This window comes from Solanum dulcamara, chromosome 10 (genome assembly GCF_947179165.1).
Source record: "Solanum dulcamara chromosome 10, daSolDulc1.2, whole genome shotgun sequence".
Classification (NCBI taxonomy): Eukaryota; Viridiplantae; Streptophyta; class Magnoliopsida; order Solanales; family Solanaceae; genus Solanum; species Solanum dulcamara.
The window spans coordinates 56,829,608-56,847,419 of NC_077246.1; the positions used below are offsets into that span (position 1 = coordinate 56,829,608).

At 34.0% G+C, this 17,812-nt stretch overlaps 3 protein-coding genes across 4 annotated transcripts; 2 read left to right on the top strand and 1 right to left on the bottom strand.

Moving 5' to 3' along the window:
- The first annotated feature begins 6,316 nt into the window (after window positions 1-6,316).
- LOC129871059 (uncharacterized) lies at window positions 6,317-14,700 on the top strand. 2 transcript variants are annotated; one of them, XM_055945924.1, is made up of 3 exons: window positions 6,317-6,645; window positions 6,962-7,035; window positions 8,167-14,700. In XM_055945924.1, the coding sequence occupies exon 3, from the start codon at window positions 8,502-8,504 to the stop codon at window positions 10,146-10,148; it is 1,647 nt and encodes a 548-aa protein (XP_055801899.1). In that variant the 5' UTR covers window positions 6,317-6,645; window positions 6,962-7,035; window positions 8,167-8,501; the 3' UTR covers window positions 10,149-14,700. The 2 variants fall into 2 exon arrangements, with proteins under 2 accessions (XP_055801899.1, XP_055801900.1); XM_055945925.1 differs by lacking the exon at window positions 6,962-7,035.
- Window positions 10,247-11,305, top strand: LOC129869822 (uncharacterized). Its single transcript, XM_055944423.1, has one exon. It carries the CDS (start codon window positions 10,247-10,249, stop codon window positions 11,303-11,305), a length of 1,059 nt encoding a protein of 352 aa, XP_055800398.1.
- LOC129869823 (uncharacterized) lies at window positions 14,538-15,289 on the bottom strand. The gene is made up of 3 exons (XM_055944424.1): window positions 15,108-15,289; window positions 14,698-14,968; window positions 14,538-14,609 (listed from the first exon to the last, which is right to left on the bottom strand). The coding sequence occupies exons 1-3, from the start codon at window positions 15,287-15,289 to the stop codon at window positions 14,538-14,540; spliced, it is 525 nt and encodes a 174-aa protein (XP_055800399.1).
- Between the last annotated feature and the right edge of the window lie 2,523 nt (window positions 15,290-17,812).

Genomic DNA, 17,812 nt, shown 5'->3' on the forward strand with positions numbered 1-17,812 from the left:
TAATCCTTGGATTTTTTGTAATATTTCTCCATCAAATATTGCTCTTAAAGCATATCCTCGTTGTTGTTCTTTAGCTTTTATGATTTGAATGGTCTCATCTTTTATATTCTCTATTTCTTGATTCATTCTTCTGAATCAATACTGGAATCAGAAGATTCTTCATAAATTTCTACATAGAAATCATTGTTGTTGATATATGTTATTGATTCTAGATATGACTCAATATCCTCTCGATCTATTTTTGAGATTTTGACTCTCCTTTTGTTACATTCGTAACTTTTGTGATCTTCTTCTCCAGTATTGTAGCATTTACATCATTCTTCCTCGTTAGAAATTTCTTCCGTTGTCAGGATAGAATTTTCTATTTCTTATCCTTTTAGGATTTTTCATCTATTTGTCTTTGTTTCTCTAGAAACTCAGAGATGATTTTTTTATCAAGGATTTCTTTTTGATAAAGACCTTTTTTAAAAATTGTAGGAACGGAAATTTCCTCCTTAATTCTCTTTCCTAGATCTTTATCAAAATTATCTGCCTTTTCAATGAGATTATTAACCCTACCAAGCAAGTTATCTTTAATAGCTTTTATCTCAATTTCAATCGTCTTGATCTTAATGACTATATGCTTATGCATTTTTATAAGGTCATCAAGTTTTTGCAAAATCTCTTCACTACTTATCAAATAGTACAATAAATCATGCTGTAATTTATATTCATATTTTTGAATTTTAGTTTCTAACCTGAAAATGATTTTTCTTCGAGAGATTAATGATTTTTCGCAAACTCCTGCAAATTGGTTATATGTATACCTTTCTTTTCAAAAAATAAGTTCTTTCATTTTTTCAGAAATTAATTCTAAAAGTTGTTGCTTATCCATTTAATATTGTCAAATTTTAAATATCGGATTGACTTTGATACCATTAAATTGGGGCTGTATATTTAAAATAAGCAAACAGGGTAATAAATGTGGATTATTCATAACTATGCATTTATTATGGGGGTTCCTCCTACCACCGGAACCCAGAAGCCAGGGGATGTATCCTATCTTCTATTCGAAGCGCGATAGACGAGTACCCCGATCAGGCATAGAAGGAGTTGATCCTGATCAAGGTAAATGGATTTAGGAATTCATACCCGATGAGAGGGTGGATGTAATTCTGCTCGAACGAAGTGAGAGGGATGAAAAGGAAGCTCGACCTACAGAGAAAGGGGTAATAGACTATTACTATTCAGTTCATGTGACGAACCGAACATCGTTAGGTCCCAAATTAATTAATGCTATATATACACACACGTATGTGTGTGTGTGATTGAATGAAATTCAAACCTCATGAGTTGTAGACATTATAGAGGGATTTGAAGGTATCGAATTTACTGCAATCTCCAATGAATTTGTGCAGGTCGAGTACAAACTAACTTTGCTCCACGAGACCTGTCTTCGACAAGGTCACGAGCAAGTTAATTAATGCTCCACCTGCAGCAAAAATCAGATATTGCATAAAAAAGACTCATCTATATTGATAAATGTTTAGGTGTCTATTCATACTTGATGTCTCTCTTATATATACATAGAGAGGGAGGTATATGTGTGTGTAGAGTCTAGAAAAAAATTTCTCAAAAGTTAAAGAAAAAGTAAAATAAAAGAAGAATGTTACGCTAGAGGAGGAAAACAAGTTTATTTATAGATAAAGTAGATGAAAGAATTGTGATACGTAGATAATAGTCAATGGGTGATATGAACGTTACAATATGGGAAAAAAGAATCTAATTCAGATTAGGCTAGTTATTAAATGTTTACATAATTGATATACAAAGCTATTATTGTTGTTTGTTGTTGTTGTTTTTGTTGTATTTAACCAAAAAATAAATTGTGCTCCTAAGGAAGTATTACGCTGTTGTTGCTGCTGTTGTGTTCAAACACACACGCAAGTGTATGCGGTCGTGTAAGTAATAAAGTGGCTCTTTTTAGGAGTCAGATGTCGAATCCACAGGGACTTGTCAATTAACTATTTTACTAAATTATATTAAGTCTAATTATTTATTTAATCGAGCAAAAAAAATATTATTAATATTTTTATGCTAAGAAATTGCAAGAATTAAATATAAATAAAAATATTAACTTACAATGATTGGAGAAATTTCAGGGCTGCAGCTTACTAAGAATTCATGCTTCACGTCTTTTTTATGGATTTCAGAAGATTATCAAATTACAGATTTATAGGGTTAATATTATGATCATGATCTCTCAACCTCTAATCACCTAACTCAGTTGACCATATAACTACATCGTTAAGCGGGGATAGATAGAATCAATTGTTGAGCATTTAGTTTTCATCTTGTTTCATAACCAAACGTGGTATATGTTGACACTCAATTTTGACCCTCCACGACATAAATTAATAATCGAGTTTTTCCAATTTCAAACAATTTTAAATTAATTAGCTTGCAAAAATCTTTTTAAAAAAAATACTTTTTTAGTTACTTCTAAGTAATTTTTGGCATTTTTTATAATTTTTTTTGAACGATATATATTTTTATATAATTACTTGTATAATTATTACCTTTTATGATTATTTGAAAATTATCTCAAAAATATTTTATTTTTTAAGTAAATATTTTGTTAATTAGTTTGACTCAATTAATAGATTCATATTTTAAGTTAATTTGTTTAAAATTGAGATAATTATTTTACTTTGTTAGAATTAAGAAGCTTGTTAATTAATTAGTGTTAATTTATTTTATTTAAATTTTAATCAAATTCCATAATTAATGACTAAATTCTTAATTCAAATGGCTATAATTGAAACTATGTGCCTTTTTTTAATTCGTAAATCTAGCCTTTTCTATCGAAACTCCTAAACTAACCTACCCCTTCCTCACATTATTACACCTATGCACTAAAATACCCATTGTTTAATTCCTACAATTTCTATCAACATTACACATAACACACCAATTCCACATGTCAACATTACATTACTATGCCATCAAAACATGGCAATTAATCAACGGAAAAGGGCCAAAATTACCCCTGAACTTCAAAAAATAGTTCATTCATGCCCTTCGTTATACTTTAGGGCCAATTATACCCTTACCGTTATAATTTGGGCCAAATATGCCCTTGAGTATAATAGAGTGCCACGTGTCGGTTTCTTAGTGGCCAACTTATCTCCCCTCTTATTTTTTCATCCGGATCAAATAATATTAGATTCGACCCAATCAATTTAGTATCCGACCCATCAATAATATATCATACCCAAATAAACCTAAACCTAACCCATCAACAATGCTACTCTCTCTCTGTTCTCTCTCTAAAAAAATGCATACCACCTCTCTCTATCGTCTTCAACCTCCATTGATGAAGACTCTTCAACCTCAGTTGAGGAAGATGATGAAGACCCTTTTCTAAGGCCCATAGTGATTTCTGAATTTTCCACAAGACTTCAAATGAGGCAGAAAGCGCAAGAACCAACAGGTAGAAGGGCAATAAGCTTTAGAGGTGACGACAATGGTGTTAGTGAGGCAACCAATCTTCCAGTCTCATTAACAAGATTAACTTCGCAAGGGAATGATGCAATTACTACCAGCAAGTTAGAGGCTAAAGCTCAAGAGAGGATTGGAAAATTGAATCCAAGAAGGGGACCTAACAATTGATTTAGCTTTATGAAATGTTATTGTTTTTTGTGAATTATGGTGATGTATTTACTGCTTAAGACTTGTGGTGTATTAGTTTTTGAAATGTCCAGTTATTTTATCGAATTCAATTATGTTTAGTTTTACTGAAATATTGATGAATGTATAGTTGTGTTGTTCAGTTGAAATATGCAGTTGTAATGTGCAAAAACTGCAGTTGTGCAGTTGAAATGTGTATGGAGTGTAGTAAATTGAGATCTATCAGAAGCAGTAAAGTTTGATACATGAGAATATGATACATAAACTTTCATCTTATATTCGAGTTTGATACATGAGAATAACTGATACATAAGTTGTAGCTGATATATAAGTTGACTTAATACATAAGTTGTAGCTGATACATAGCTAATACATAAGTTATAGATGTATCAGAAGCAATAAGTTGATATATAAGTTGTAGCTGACATATAAGTTGACTTGATACATAAGTTATAGTTGATACATAAGTTGACTTGATACATAAGTTGTAGTTGTTATATAAGTTGGCTTGATACATAAGTTGTAGCTGATACATAAGTTGACTTGATACATAAGTTGTAGCTTATACATAAGTTGCAGCTGATACATAAGTTGACTTGATACATAAGTTGCAGATGATATATAAGTTGTAGCTTATACATAAGTTGCAGTTGATACATAAGTTGTAGATGTATCAGAAGTAGTAAGTTGATACATAAGTTGTAGCTGATACATAAGTTGACTTGATACATAAGTTGCAGCTGATACATAAGCTGTAGTTGATACATAAGTTGCAGCTGATACATAAGTTGACTTGATACATAAGTTGCAGCTGATACATAAGCTGTAGTTGATACATAAGTTGCAGCTGATACATAAGTTGACTTGATTCATAAGTTGTAGCTGATACATAAGTTGACATAATACATAAGTTGTAGCTGATACATAAGGTATAGCTGATATATAAGTTGCAGTTGATACATAAGTTGTAGATATATTAGAAGTAGTAAGTTGATACATAAGTTGTAGCTGATACATAAGTTGGCTTGATACATAAGTTGTAGCTGATACATAAGTTGACTTGATACATAAGTTGCAGATGATACATAAGTTGTAGCTTATACATAAGTTGCAGCTGATACATAAGTTGACTTGATACATAAGTTGACTTGATACATAAGTTTCAGATGATACATAAGTTTCAGATGATACATAAGTTGTAGCTTATATATAAGTTGCAGCTGATACATAAGTTGTAGATGTATCAAAAGCAGTAAGTTGATACATAAGTTGTAGATGTATCAGAAGCAGTAAGTTGATACATAAGTTGTAGCTGATACATAAGTTGTAGCTGATACATAAGTTAAGTTGATACATAAGTTGCAGCTGATACATAAGTTGTAGCTGATACATAAGTTGCAGCTGATACATAAGTTGTAGCTGATACATAAGTTGCAGCTGATACATAAGTTGACTTGATACATAAGTTGCAGATGATACATAAGTTGACTTGATACATAAGTTGCAGCTGATACATAAGTTGTAGATGTATCAGAAGCAGTAAGTTGATACATAAGTTGTAGCTGATACATAAGTTGACTTGATACATAAGTTGTAGTTGATACATAAGCTGTAGCTGATACATAAGTTGCAGCTGATACATAAGTTGTAGCTGATACATAAGTTGACTTGATACATATGTATCAGCTACAACTTATGTATCAAGTCAACTTATGTATCAACTTACTGCTTCTAATACATCTACAACTTAGTATCAGCTATTCTCATGTATCAAACTCGAATATAAGATGAAAGTTTATGTATCATATTCTCATGTATCAAACTTTACTGCTTAAAGTTTATGTATCATATTATCATGTATCAAACTTGTAGCTCAAAAATTCCAAGAATTCATCCATAAATGGTTTCTTCAACACATAAAACTCAACTCTGTGTCCATCAAACACCGGCTAACACAGTGTCTGCAGTTTCTGCACATCTCAATTTACTATACTTCATAACCTGTTGTTCTACTCTTTTCCTCAAATTGGGTGTTCAAAAATGTCCGACTTCAAGAAAACTACAAACCCACTTCGTTCTTCAAATTCATATAATTTCCTTTATTGCCCTTCTACCTGTTGGTTCTTGCGCTTTCTGCCTCATTTGAAGTCTTGTGGAAAATTCAGAAATCACTATGGGCCTTAGAAAAGGGTCTTCATCATCTTCCTCAACTGAGGTTGAAGAGTCTTCATCAATGGAGGTTGAAGACGATAGAGAGAGGTGGTATGCATTTTTTTAGAGAGAGAACAGAGAGAGAGTAGCGTTGTTGATGGGTTAGGTTTAGGTTTATTTGGGTATGATATATTATTGATGGGTCGGATACTAAATTGATTGGGTCGAATCTAATATTATTTGATCCGGATGAAAAAATAAGAGGGGAAATAAGTTGGCCACTAAGAAATCGACACGTGACACTCTATTATACTCAAGGGCATATTTGGCCCAAATTATAACGGTAAGGGTATAATTGGCCCTAAAGTATAACGAAGGGCATGGATGAACTATTTTTCGAAGTTCAAGGGTAATTTTGGCCCTTTTCCGATTAATCAATCCCCTCAATTCCTACACTTTAATATACTCACACTCCTACACAATAATAAACAAACCCCTCACCACCCCACCTTTCCAATTACAACCATATATGTATACCACTAATATACTCTCACAACATTGCCATTTCCAGCAAACAACATGCCAAATATCCCCACTAAACTCCAATTCCACCGACCCAGCAATATGCCTACACTACAACACCTATATGCAACATTATATATACATCTACAACGACATAGCAGCCCACCACCGCCCAAAAGCCCCATCTTCTTCACACAAGCGAATACACCCATAAGCGTATACATACCATACACGCATACCGTACAATAGCTACGCGTCTTCTTCAACAACCCCGATAACATCGCAAATCTGTCGACAACAAAGGTAATCTCTTCCCCATCTATGAAATCCTGAGATTTTATAAAGCCCTCAATTGTTGACTTTGGATTAGAAAAATCTTACACAAATCTAATCCGAATAAAAGCTGTCAAAATCAAATCCGAATTATTAGGAATATGTTTTCTTTTTGAAATTCAAATTGACTGTTTTTTGGGCTATAAATTGTTGATTTGTTTTCATTGAAAAAAAAAGAGTTAATCAATAGAGAAGTTGAGGAATTTATGGGTTCACTACTTTCTTTGCTTTTTTTGCTCTTTTCCCTCTTTTGAGATAGTCCGAATCTTTGATTGTCTCTTTTTAGTCACTCAAATTTGTAATTGCTGTGGAAGTTCATTTTCCTCGACTCGTCGTTCTCTCTCCGCTGCTCGAGAATAGGTATAAGTCCTTTCAAATCATGATTTATTCTAGTTAATATTACTTATTGTATTTATGGACAAAAGCTAGTTTTAATTTTTTTTGTTTTTTAGAATTTCTTATGACAACTTTGTTTTCTTTCAAACGCCACTGTTTTGTCTTAACTTATTGGTCTTGTTGCTGATGGTTGATAAATGGACGTTGTGGGTTCGTGTTTGCGTTTTTAGTTGTTCAAGTGTGGAACAAATCCTCTAAGTATATTGTCCGTTTGGAATCTTTTGTTGAAGTTGTGGTTTTAAAGCTGTATAGATGTTTTGTTTTAATCTAGTATTAGTTATCATGGATTGGGATTAATAATAGATTAATAAGCTTACGATCACTCAACAAACTTAAACTTGGTTGATCATGCCTAAATCTAGCTACTTACTTTTTTTGATTAAAAATGTGAAAGATATCTAGCCGAGCATATTGGAATATTAGATAAAACTTATCTTCCATAAGTCTTGAATATTTGCTGACTTGTTTAGTTTTGATATTTGAATCTGAGGCTGTGTGAATGGCCAAGTCTATGTAGGCTTAGCGGCTATGATGTCAAATTAAATTAACTTGGATATATTTCTTTAACCGTAGCCAAGCTTTTTTTTTTATAGTAATTTCTGGCAAATATATCGTATAATCTATAGCTCATTTTTCTTGCTTTATCACGTTCTGTCATCATCCCTCTCTGGGTTATTTTATTTATTATTTTTTTAAAAAAACATGTGTTAGAATCTTTGAGTTCCTTTCCTTGGCATCTTAAAAATGTGTTAGAATCTTTGAGTACATTGTTTGGCATCTTTGAGTACACTGTTAGGACTTTTTCCATTCAAATTTTGCCTTCGCGTTCTTTTAGTGGAATTTGGTTTGGATATATATATTTCTCTCCTATGTTGAATCTTGAGATGAACTTAATCATTTAGTTGGTCTTTTAAATGCTAATTGATCATAATTTGTTATTATTTAAGTCTTAAGATCTCTACTACTATGTCATGTCGGATTTAATGGAGCATTGATAAAATTATTAATTTTATCCTTTCTTGTTGCATGTAATGATTATCCGAGTCCATTGTGGACTTTACTTTCTCCTTTGCATTTTCGCATTGAGTCATGTAGGTTTGAAATCCAGAAGATCTTCTTTATCGAGTCAATCTTATCAAGGAACCTGGTGCACATTGAAAAGGAAGTCGGTGAACAGATTTATGGAAGCTAATAAATAGGGAAATATATATATCGGATACATGAAAAAGTGGATGATATACGCTCTGTATATATCAGTATATATGTTGATATGCATGTAAATGTTCCACTGGCTCAAAAACGAGGTAGCTCTATAAGACAACGTCGTGAGATATTTAAAGTAGAGAGAGAAGCTCTTCCTTCTCACTAAATTCTTAGCACTCACTTTTTACATTTCACTAAAAGAAAACCTAGCATAACAGCAGCCCGCCATGGCCAGAGCCGCCTCCGGTGGGCGAGAACCACCGGAGAATTTCCCACCTCTACCTACACAAATCAACCATGCTACACCTCCACCATCTACTGACCCAAATCTCACCCAATATGCTACTATCCTTAAACCAAAAATCATTAACCCTGCAGTCCCTAATGTTCCTCCTAAACCTGTAGTTATTCTACATGGAGAACCAAGTATTACGTGGAAGTCATCAGAGATCAAATTGCTCATAGTAAAGGAAAATCTTCAATATGCTATCATTGGTAAATTTTCTTATGGAAAACCAGATGTGCAGGAATTGAGAAAAACAATTCCAGGGCAGTGCGGAATCAAAAGTGAATGCACAATAGGAGTATTAGATGCAAGACATATTCTTATCAGACTAACGACGATGGAAGATTATGTTAATTTATTATCAACACCAGCCTTTTATGTGAAAGCCAAGGAGAATTATTGGCAGATGAGAACTCTGAAGTGGGATCCGTGGTTTGAATCTGAGGTAGAAACTACAATTGGTGTTGCTTGGATATCATTCCCAGATCTACCGCCAAATTTTTTTGCAAGAGAAGCAATTTTTTCAATAGCAAGAGCAATTGAAAAACCTCTTACAGTGGACATGGCAACGAAGAACCAAACAAGGCCTAGTTGTGCAAAGGTGAAAATAGAAGTGGATTTAACTGCTAAACTGCCCCAAAGAGTGAAAATCAATGAAGAGGATGATAATACGGGTGAAGTAAAGTATAAGTGGATTAAAATACAGTATGACAACATGCCAAAATACTGTAAGGAATGTTGTTTACAGGGACATGATGACAAAACTTGCTGGACTCTACATCCACAACTATATGATACAATGATTGAAGAGAATAGGAATTTAGAAAGGAAAGGTGAAACTCAAAATGTCATAGGCACAGAAACAAATTCCAGGAAGATTTTAACAAGTGGCAAAGTAGTGGGGAATAAACATAATAAACAAGAATGGATGGTGAGAAGGAGGAATAAATACAAGAAAGATAAATATGGGCATATTGAAGGGGAAATCGACTATCAAGATAAGAATTCCTTTGATGCTCTAAGGGACAAAGAAGAACATGAAGATCAGGGCAAAGAGGAAGACAGAATAGAAGAAAATAAAAATGGTTCCACTAAAGAATGGGTGAATAAAACTTTCAACAAGAAGGAGGTCAAAGAGGCAGTAAATGATAAGGAACAAGAAGGAAACAATAAAGAAGGGATTGTAACACATCAAAAGAAGGACAACTGTGAAGAAGGGAATAGTCGACAAGAATCAATGCAAATTGTTAATATAGAGGAATCAAAAGCAGTAGAGGAAAATAAAGAAGAGGAGGAGATAAATAAGGGCACTATTGTGGTGTATGAATTGAACAATGAACCATGTCCGCTAGCTATTGAGAATGCAACCTCAAAAGAAAGCAAGAAAGGGACCTATATAGATAAAGATGATATATCCCAGAACATTGAAAGGATTAATGCTGAGGGAGATTTATCACCAAAACATAAGGGAAGATTGAAGGAGATGTACACAAAACAAAAGAAACAAAGTGAGGCGGATATAAAACAAGCTCAAGCATCATCCAGACAGTCGAAGAGAACGATTGTCAAAAATCCCAGGTATCAATGAAAGCTTTGATATGGAATATAAGATCAGTAAACACTCAAAAGGTGTTTACTAGACTGATTAACCTCCATAAAAGAAATCAATATTATTTGGTGGGATTAATGGAACCTTTTGAGGAAACACAAAGATTAGAAGTTTATAGAAGAAGACTTGGAATGAAGCATGCTCTTACTAATGTCAATGGGAAGATTTGGGCATTTATTGATGAAGAGATGGAACTTGAAATAAGTAGAGACGAGGAGCAAATGTTAACTATTAAGTTAACAAATCAAAACGGAAATATTGAGGTCATGGTGTCACTAGTTTATGCTAAATGCACGCAGGGTGAAAGACTTTTACTATGGGACTCTATATCTGACTTGGCAAATATCATAAGTATTCCATGGATGATAGGTGGGGACTTTAATGTGATTTGTAATGAGGAAGAGAAATTGGGGGGAAGGCCAGTTACAGAGGCAGAAGTTAGAGACTTCAATAATTGCATAAATGTGTGTAATCTGGAAGATTGCAACTTTAAGGGAAGTAAGTACACATGGTGGAATGGGAGAACTGAGGAGGAGTGTATATTCAAAAGGCTAGACAAAGTTCTTACAAATGATAAACTACAGGAGGTATTTCCTATAATTGAAGTGGAGCATCTGATCAGAAGTGGCTCAGATCACACTCCGGTGGAAATAAATCTCAAATTCAGCAAAGAGGAGGTGATTAAGACTTTTAGATTTCTCAACTTTTGGCTAAAAGAAGAATCATTCATGGAGACAATTAAGGAGCACTGGAAAGCAGAGTTTGAAGGGGATCCGTTTGCCTTATTTCACCACAAACTCAAGAAGACTAAGAAAGCTTTATCTCAATGGAGCAAGGATACATTTGGAAATATTTTTCAGGAAATAGCTACTATAGAGGAGATCATTAAAGTGCAAGAGGCTCAGTTTGAAGCTAACCCCAATGGAAGCAATAGGGAAACTCTTCACCAAACTCAAGCAAAATTAAAAAAATATCTCCAAAGGGAAGAAGAATTTTGGAAACAAAAAGCGGGCATGGAATGGTTTAAAGAAGGAGAAAGAAATACAAAGTTTTTTCATACAATTGTGAGAGGGAGAAGAAGTAGACTCAGAATTAATAGAATTCAGGATGAGGATGGGGACTGGTTGGAGCAGTAAGAAGACATTGCTAACGCAGCAGTGAAATACTATGAGAAACAGTTTACCATGCAAGCAATAAGTGGTGATTTTGAGTTGCTTAACGAACTTCCGGAGGTAATCACTGGAGACATGAATGAGGAACTAGAAGCAATACCAACTATTAAAGAAGTGAAAAAGGCAGTAATGGGATTAAATGGAAATAGTGTAGGGGGTCCAGATGGAATGACAGGGGCTTTTTTCCAAAGCACATGGGAAATAGTTGGAGAGGATATATATAATATGGTCAAGGCCTTTGTGGGTGGAGCAGAGCTACCCAGATATGTCACTCATACGAATTTAGTCCTAATTCCTAAGAAAGTGTCGGTTAATACATTTTCAGATTTTCGACCAATATCTTTGAGTAACTTTGTCAATAAGATTTTCTCAAGAGTCATACATGAAAGAATTAAGAAGGTCCTTCCACAAATCATCTCACCGGAGCAGGCTGGCTTTGTACAAGGGAGAAGTATAGCTGAAAATATTCTTTTCGTGCAGGAAATAATCTCTGAAATAAGGAAAAGAGGAAAGCCTTCTAATATTGTAATAAAGCTAGATATGATGAAAGCATATGATAGATTGGAATGACTATTCCTAACCAAGGTACTAAGGAAACTAGGGTTTGGAGAAGTTATCATTGACATAGTGTATAGACTGATTAGCTACAATTGGTACTCAATCCTGTTGAATGGACAACCTGTTTCTTTAAATCTACAAGAGGTGTAAAGCAGGGAGATCCACTATCTCCTACTTTATTCATTATAGCTGCTGAAGTTATGTCCAGATCATTAAATGCTCTCATAGAAGGAAGGAATTTAAAAGATTTGGCATGCCAAGGGGAAGCTTGAAACTAAATCACTTGGCTTTTGCAGATGACATGATTATATTATGTAAGGCTGAAGTTGGTACAATGCAAATGATTACAGAAACTCTTGGAAAGTATGAAGATATATCGGGGCAAAAGGTAAACAAGGACAAAAGTGCTATCTATATGCACCATAGTGTGTTGGGGGGAGAAGCAATAGTTGCAGAAGTGGCTACAGGTATTTTTAGAAAGGAATTCCCCTTTACTTGTTTGGGTTGTCCTATTTTCTATAAAAGAAAGCAGAAAGCTTATTATCATCAAGTAATTCAGAGGATTGCTGCAAAACTACAAGGATGGAAAGGAAAGTTACTTTCGTATGGAGGTAGGGCAATTTTGATCAAACATGTGCTACAAAGCACCCCTATACATTGTTTATCTGTAATGAACCCTCCAAGGAATGTGTTAAATCAAGTACAAAGTATGATGGCCCAATTTTTCTGGAGTAGCTGTATAGGGGGAAGAGGAAAACACTGGAGTAAATGGATTAACTTATGTTTGCCAGAGAAGGAAGGAGGATTAGGCTTCAGATTAATGCATGATGTATCTATGGCCCTATTTTGTAAACTATGGTGGAACTTTAGAACTAAAAAGACTTTATGGAGTGAATACATGCATAACAAATATTGTAGAAATAATAGTCCTAATTTGATCATGTGGAAAATTGGGAATGGGGGATCACAAGTATGGAAAAAGATGCTACAAGCTAGAGACTTAATTGAACACCAGATTCTATGGATTCCAAAAAAGGGATCAGTTTCCCTATGGCATGATAATTGGACTGGGCTGGGAGATATCTACACCATAACAAGGGGTGAAGTTGAATGAGATTACAGATATGAGAATGTTGAAGACATTACTATACAAGGAGAATGGGATACTGCAGTAATGGGAAATATTTTCCCTCTAGAGTTGGTTGAACACATAGTAAATCATATAAAACCACCAAGAGGGAATGTAGAGAAAGATCAATCAATATGGATGCTGGAAACAAAAGGGAATTTTACAGTTAAATTAGCATGGAACTACATAAGACACAAGGAGGATCAGAATAGAATTTATAAATGGATGTGGACTAAGGGAATACCTTTCAAAATGTCATTCTTGAGTTGGAGGATGTGGAAATTTAAAATTTCTGTGGATGATAGGTTGAGGAGATGGGGTTTAGAAGGGCCATCTAGATGTTGGTGTTGTGAACAACCAGATCAGGAAACAATGGCACATGTATTCCGAAAATCTGACTTTGCTAACAGGACATGGTCTTATGTTTGTTCTTTTGCAGGCTTTAATATTGAAGGACTACCTCTAAGGGAAGTTATAATGATATGGTGGGGAGCAAAAATCAGATCAAGCATGAAACCTTATTATAGAGCAACTCCAGGCTTTGTAATTTGGGAATTATGGAAAAGGAGAAATAAAAGAAAACATGAAGGGAAAAATACCTCTCTAGCAAAGGTTATTCACAATATTACCAACAATATGTACATGTTTATTAATATCAGAAGACCAACAATGCAGATACCAAGAAGTTGGGCAGGGATATTACAAGAACTACAGAAAGAGACCATGCAAATAGAGGTGATTAAGGTGAAATGGGAACCTCCACCAGAGGGATGGATAAAATACAACACAGATGGTGCTTCTAAGGGAAATCCAGGGGGAAGCTCGTATGCTTTTTGCGTAAGAGATAATAAGGGGGACATTATCTATGCAGAGGGTAATAATATTGAAGATACTACTAGCACTGTATCAGAAGCCAAAGCAATACTAGCAGCAAGTATTCATTGCAAACAATCACAATTCCAGCAAGTAATTATCCAAACAGACTCAATGCTAATGCACAAGATACTATAAGGGGAATGGAAAAGTCCTTGGATAATAAATGACATTGTAGAAGAAATCAAAGCATGCTTACAAGGAAGACATTGTCAGTTTCAGCATATCATGAGGGAGGGAAATCAGCTGGCAGACTACCTAGCTAACATTGCTTTAGAAAAGGGAAATTGCAAATATGGAGATTTCAGCAGCCTAGAGATAAAAGGAAGGGGAATAATAAACAGCGATAAGTTAAACATCCCATATTTAAGAGTTGCTCCATTGAGGAGATAAGGGGGCAGCACTACTTCAGGGCCATTTACTGTAGATAGAATGGTTGAGTTATTTGAGTCTTTGAAAGAGAATCCACATGATCATAATGAAAATGCTACTGTTGTCCACATGGTTACTGTGGAGGTTGATGATGATGAGGAATTGGAGGAGCAGCAACACCACAATTGCAGCAAGTTGTTCAAAGACAGATCAACAACCACAGCAACTTGGGAAAATACAGAGCCACAGCAGGCTGTATGTACTTCAACTTATAGGTTGCAGCTTACATGTATTTGGAATTGCAGGAAAATGCAGCACATCCAAAGCTGCAGGTTCCTGGACAACAATACAAATGCTTCAACATGCAAATTCCAATACCAAAACAAGAGGAGGAGCAATAATCACAGCAGCTGATTCACAGCACCTTCACAAAGCAGAAGCAAAGATACAACATATCCAACAACAACAACTTCAGAAATGCAGTCTGCATCTCTGCATCCCTTGGGCCAACATGTGGAATGGCCTCTGGTTGTTTCTCTGTGCAGATGCCAAGAACAATAACAAGAGGAGCTGTTTTTACCAACAAGTTAACCAAACTAAAGCTGCAGCTAGGTACAAGAAGTTGCAGGGTAACACCAACAAGCTGCAACACCAACAAAAACACCTTCATCCAGCTTATGCAGATTCCATGAACCCTACAACAACAATAACAAGAATCCAGACCAGCAACACAACATCCAATACTTGGAGCCACACACAACAGCCATCAAAAATGAAACTAGTTTTCTATTTTTGTTCACTGTTGTGTGTCTCTTGGTACAGGTGTCCTGCTACCTTGAGCCTTGTATTGGAGTTACAGCTGATCTTGGATTTCTTGAACCAGCATCTGCAAAACCCAAGAAGTTGCAGCTCGAACGGATACTTGGAAACGTTAGTCGAGAGATCCTGAAAAAGTTAGCCGACTTAAGTTTCTTCAATGAGGTATACTGTCTACATATCCAAATCAGCAGCACCATGCACTACCTTTGCATGATGATCACACGACTCATGGACAAACTCGGTATGAAAAGATTAAGAAGGACAAAGATGACATGAACGATCTCGATCCATGCGAATGGGAAGTTTCGTATACTTGTTCTTCTTCAGTTTAGCTATTTGAATGTAGCTTAGTTGAATAGGACTAGTGTAGGTTTCTTTCTCGTATTTACATGGAAGGGGAGAGTCTCCCTCATTTTCGTTTTCCTTAGTCACATTGTATCGAGAGGAGTCCTCTCGTAAGTTATCATTCATCTTAAGTTTGGAGGTAAGGTTTTCATGTCCCCCTCCTTGTACTTGTACTTTTATTTTATATATAATAAGGAAAATTTCATTAAAAAAAGAAAGAAGAGGTAGCTCTATATATATCAGTATATATGTTGATATACATGTAAATGTTCCACTGGCTCAAAAACGAGGTAGCCACAAATATGTTAGAAATTAGGTCAGGTTCAAGATATTAGGCTTATTAAGCTACAGTTTGAATTTGGGCAAAAGGCCTAATTTTGTTATTTATTTTATTTAATTGCTTATTCTTGTGATTATATATTTGTTAATTTTAATCCTAGTTTTAGATTAATCTATTTAAATTCCCTAAAAAGAGGAACGAGTTTTTTTTATTTGTTCAAATGTTTTGGTCCATTTTTTACTTGTTTTTAAAAAACAATTGTTCAAGTTATTATCTTCTTTCTTAAAAAAATGATTCAAGAGTTTTTCTTACTTAATCATATTTCAGACAAGTTTAAATTACTCTTAATTTACTTAGAATATTTTGAGTTTATTGATTTTCTTCAAATAATTTTAATTATTTTTTTACTTAGTCAGATTTCAATAAAGTTTACTTCCTTATAAATTATTTTATGTATTTTAAGTTAGTATTTTTTTTGAAATAATTTAAATGTATTTATTATTTTTAATTAATATTTTTTGAAAGTTAGTCAAATATTTTACTAATCGTCGGAGAACCGCACGTTAGCGGCATTTTTGAGTTAACACCTTCTTAAAGTGGAAAAAAGAACCTCTTATCCATTTTCTCTAAATTTTAAGACTTAATATGTTAGAATCTTTTAAATTGAGTTTTCTTAATTTATTTTAAAAAAATAAATGACGACTCTTTTTCTAAAATTGATTTTTTTCCTAAAAAATTGAAATTAATTTTAAAACCCGTCCTCTTCCCAACATAACAGTATACTACATATATCTCTATCCTAGATACAAATCAATCTAAGTTCCAACCTAGAATGAACACTCTCCTTGCATTCCACGTTTTATCCCTCTATTCTTCTCTCGAGTTTAAGAGTGGACAATAAATATATTATAATGGTAGCTAAGTATTAAAATAGTAATTCAAAAATACAAGAGTAATTACCAGATAAACAATTTCACTCATACAATTAATGTTCAACAATCATTCATAGTTGCAACTCTTGAACAAAGGTATTTAGCTATTAATGTCTCAGAAAAGAAGACGAAGAGAATTTTAGGTCAAGAGTTAATTCTCCCCTAAAAATCAATTTTATGAAATATTTATAGGTATAAAAAAAATCCAAATAAAATAATTGAATCCAAAACAAATTAAAAAACCCAAAATCCAAAAAAAATTGAGCTTCCGCACTGATTGTGCGTTGCTGCGCGGCTTCACTTAGGCGTGTCTTCATTAACTGCCACATGGTAGTTTTGTTTTCTTCAGTTCCAATTGAAATATCGCATAGCTGCATATATATAAATATATAAATATTAATATTATATTCAAATTCTTCCATGCATTAATCTGTTAGCTTGATTTTCTTCTTTGATCTTTCATATTTAATTTATGTTGATTTCAAAATTTTTTATTTTTGCGTCAATTTAGTCCTACAAATAAAATACACTATTTAGCACAATTCATAAAATTTAGATATAAGTGTCAAAAACACATTTAAACTATCACTTTTTTTTTGAGTTTCATACCTAAGCTATTTTGAGTATGAGTTTCATATATAAACTATCACTTATTAATTTGAAAAACACACCTAAGTGGTGTGTGTAGTACACTCTCTTTTATTTTAAAAAACTTTACCACATGGTAGTGCACATGAATAAAAAATTACACCTTGACAAAATAAATTAAACTTTTAATATTAGTTAAAAGTTAAAGATCAAAGTATTACTATCCAAAAAAAGTAATTATTTTATAAAAAAATAATTATTTTAAAAAATAAATTTAAAATATTTTTGTCACCCATCTCCACCACCTCCCCCTATCCCATTTGTAACACCCTGTGTTATTCTAGCCTAGACGGAGTCCAAGAACCATGAGAAAAGTTGAGAAAATGGACTGACCCAGAGGACCACGAGTGTGCTCTATGATTCGTAGAGAGTTCTACGGGTCGTAGGAATGACTCGTAGACCCTCTCTTCACTTGGTAAAATTTTGGTTTTGAGAAGCCTTTCTACGACTAACCTTACGACTCGTAAGAGTTTCTACTATTCATAGAAGGGACTCGTAGAACCCCTTGACGCTTA

Bases quoted from the DNA above. Each gene is read 5' to 3' on its own strand.
- LOC129869823 (XM_055944424.1), bottom strand. From the start codon at position 15,289: ATGGTGCTGCTGATTTGGATATGTAGACAGTATACCTCATTGAAGAAA. The intron at 14,969-15,107 runs GTAGCAGGACAC...TTGTTGTTGTAG, and splicing joins ACTCCAATACAAGGCTCAAG to GGTTCATGGAATCTGCATAA. The intron at 14,610-14,697 runs GTGCTGTGAATC...ATTGTTGTCCAG, and splicing joins TTTGCTTCTGCTTTGTGAAG to GAACCTGCAGCTTTGGATGT.
- LOC129869822 (XM_055944423.1), top strand. From the start codon at position 10,247: ATGGAACCTTTTGAGGAAACACAAAGATTAGAAGTTTATAGAAGAAGA.
- LOC129871059 (XM_055945924.1), top strand. From the start codon at position 8,502: ATGGCCAGAGCCGCCTCCGGTGGGCGAGAACCACCGGAGAATTTCCCA.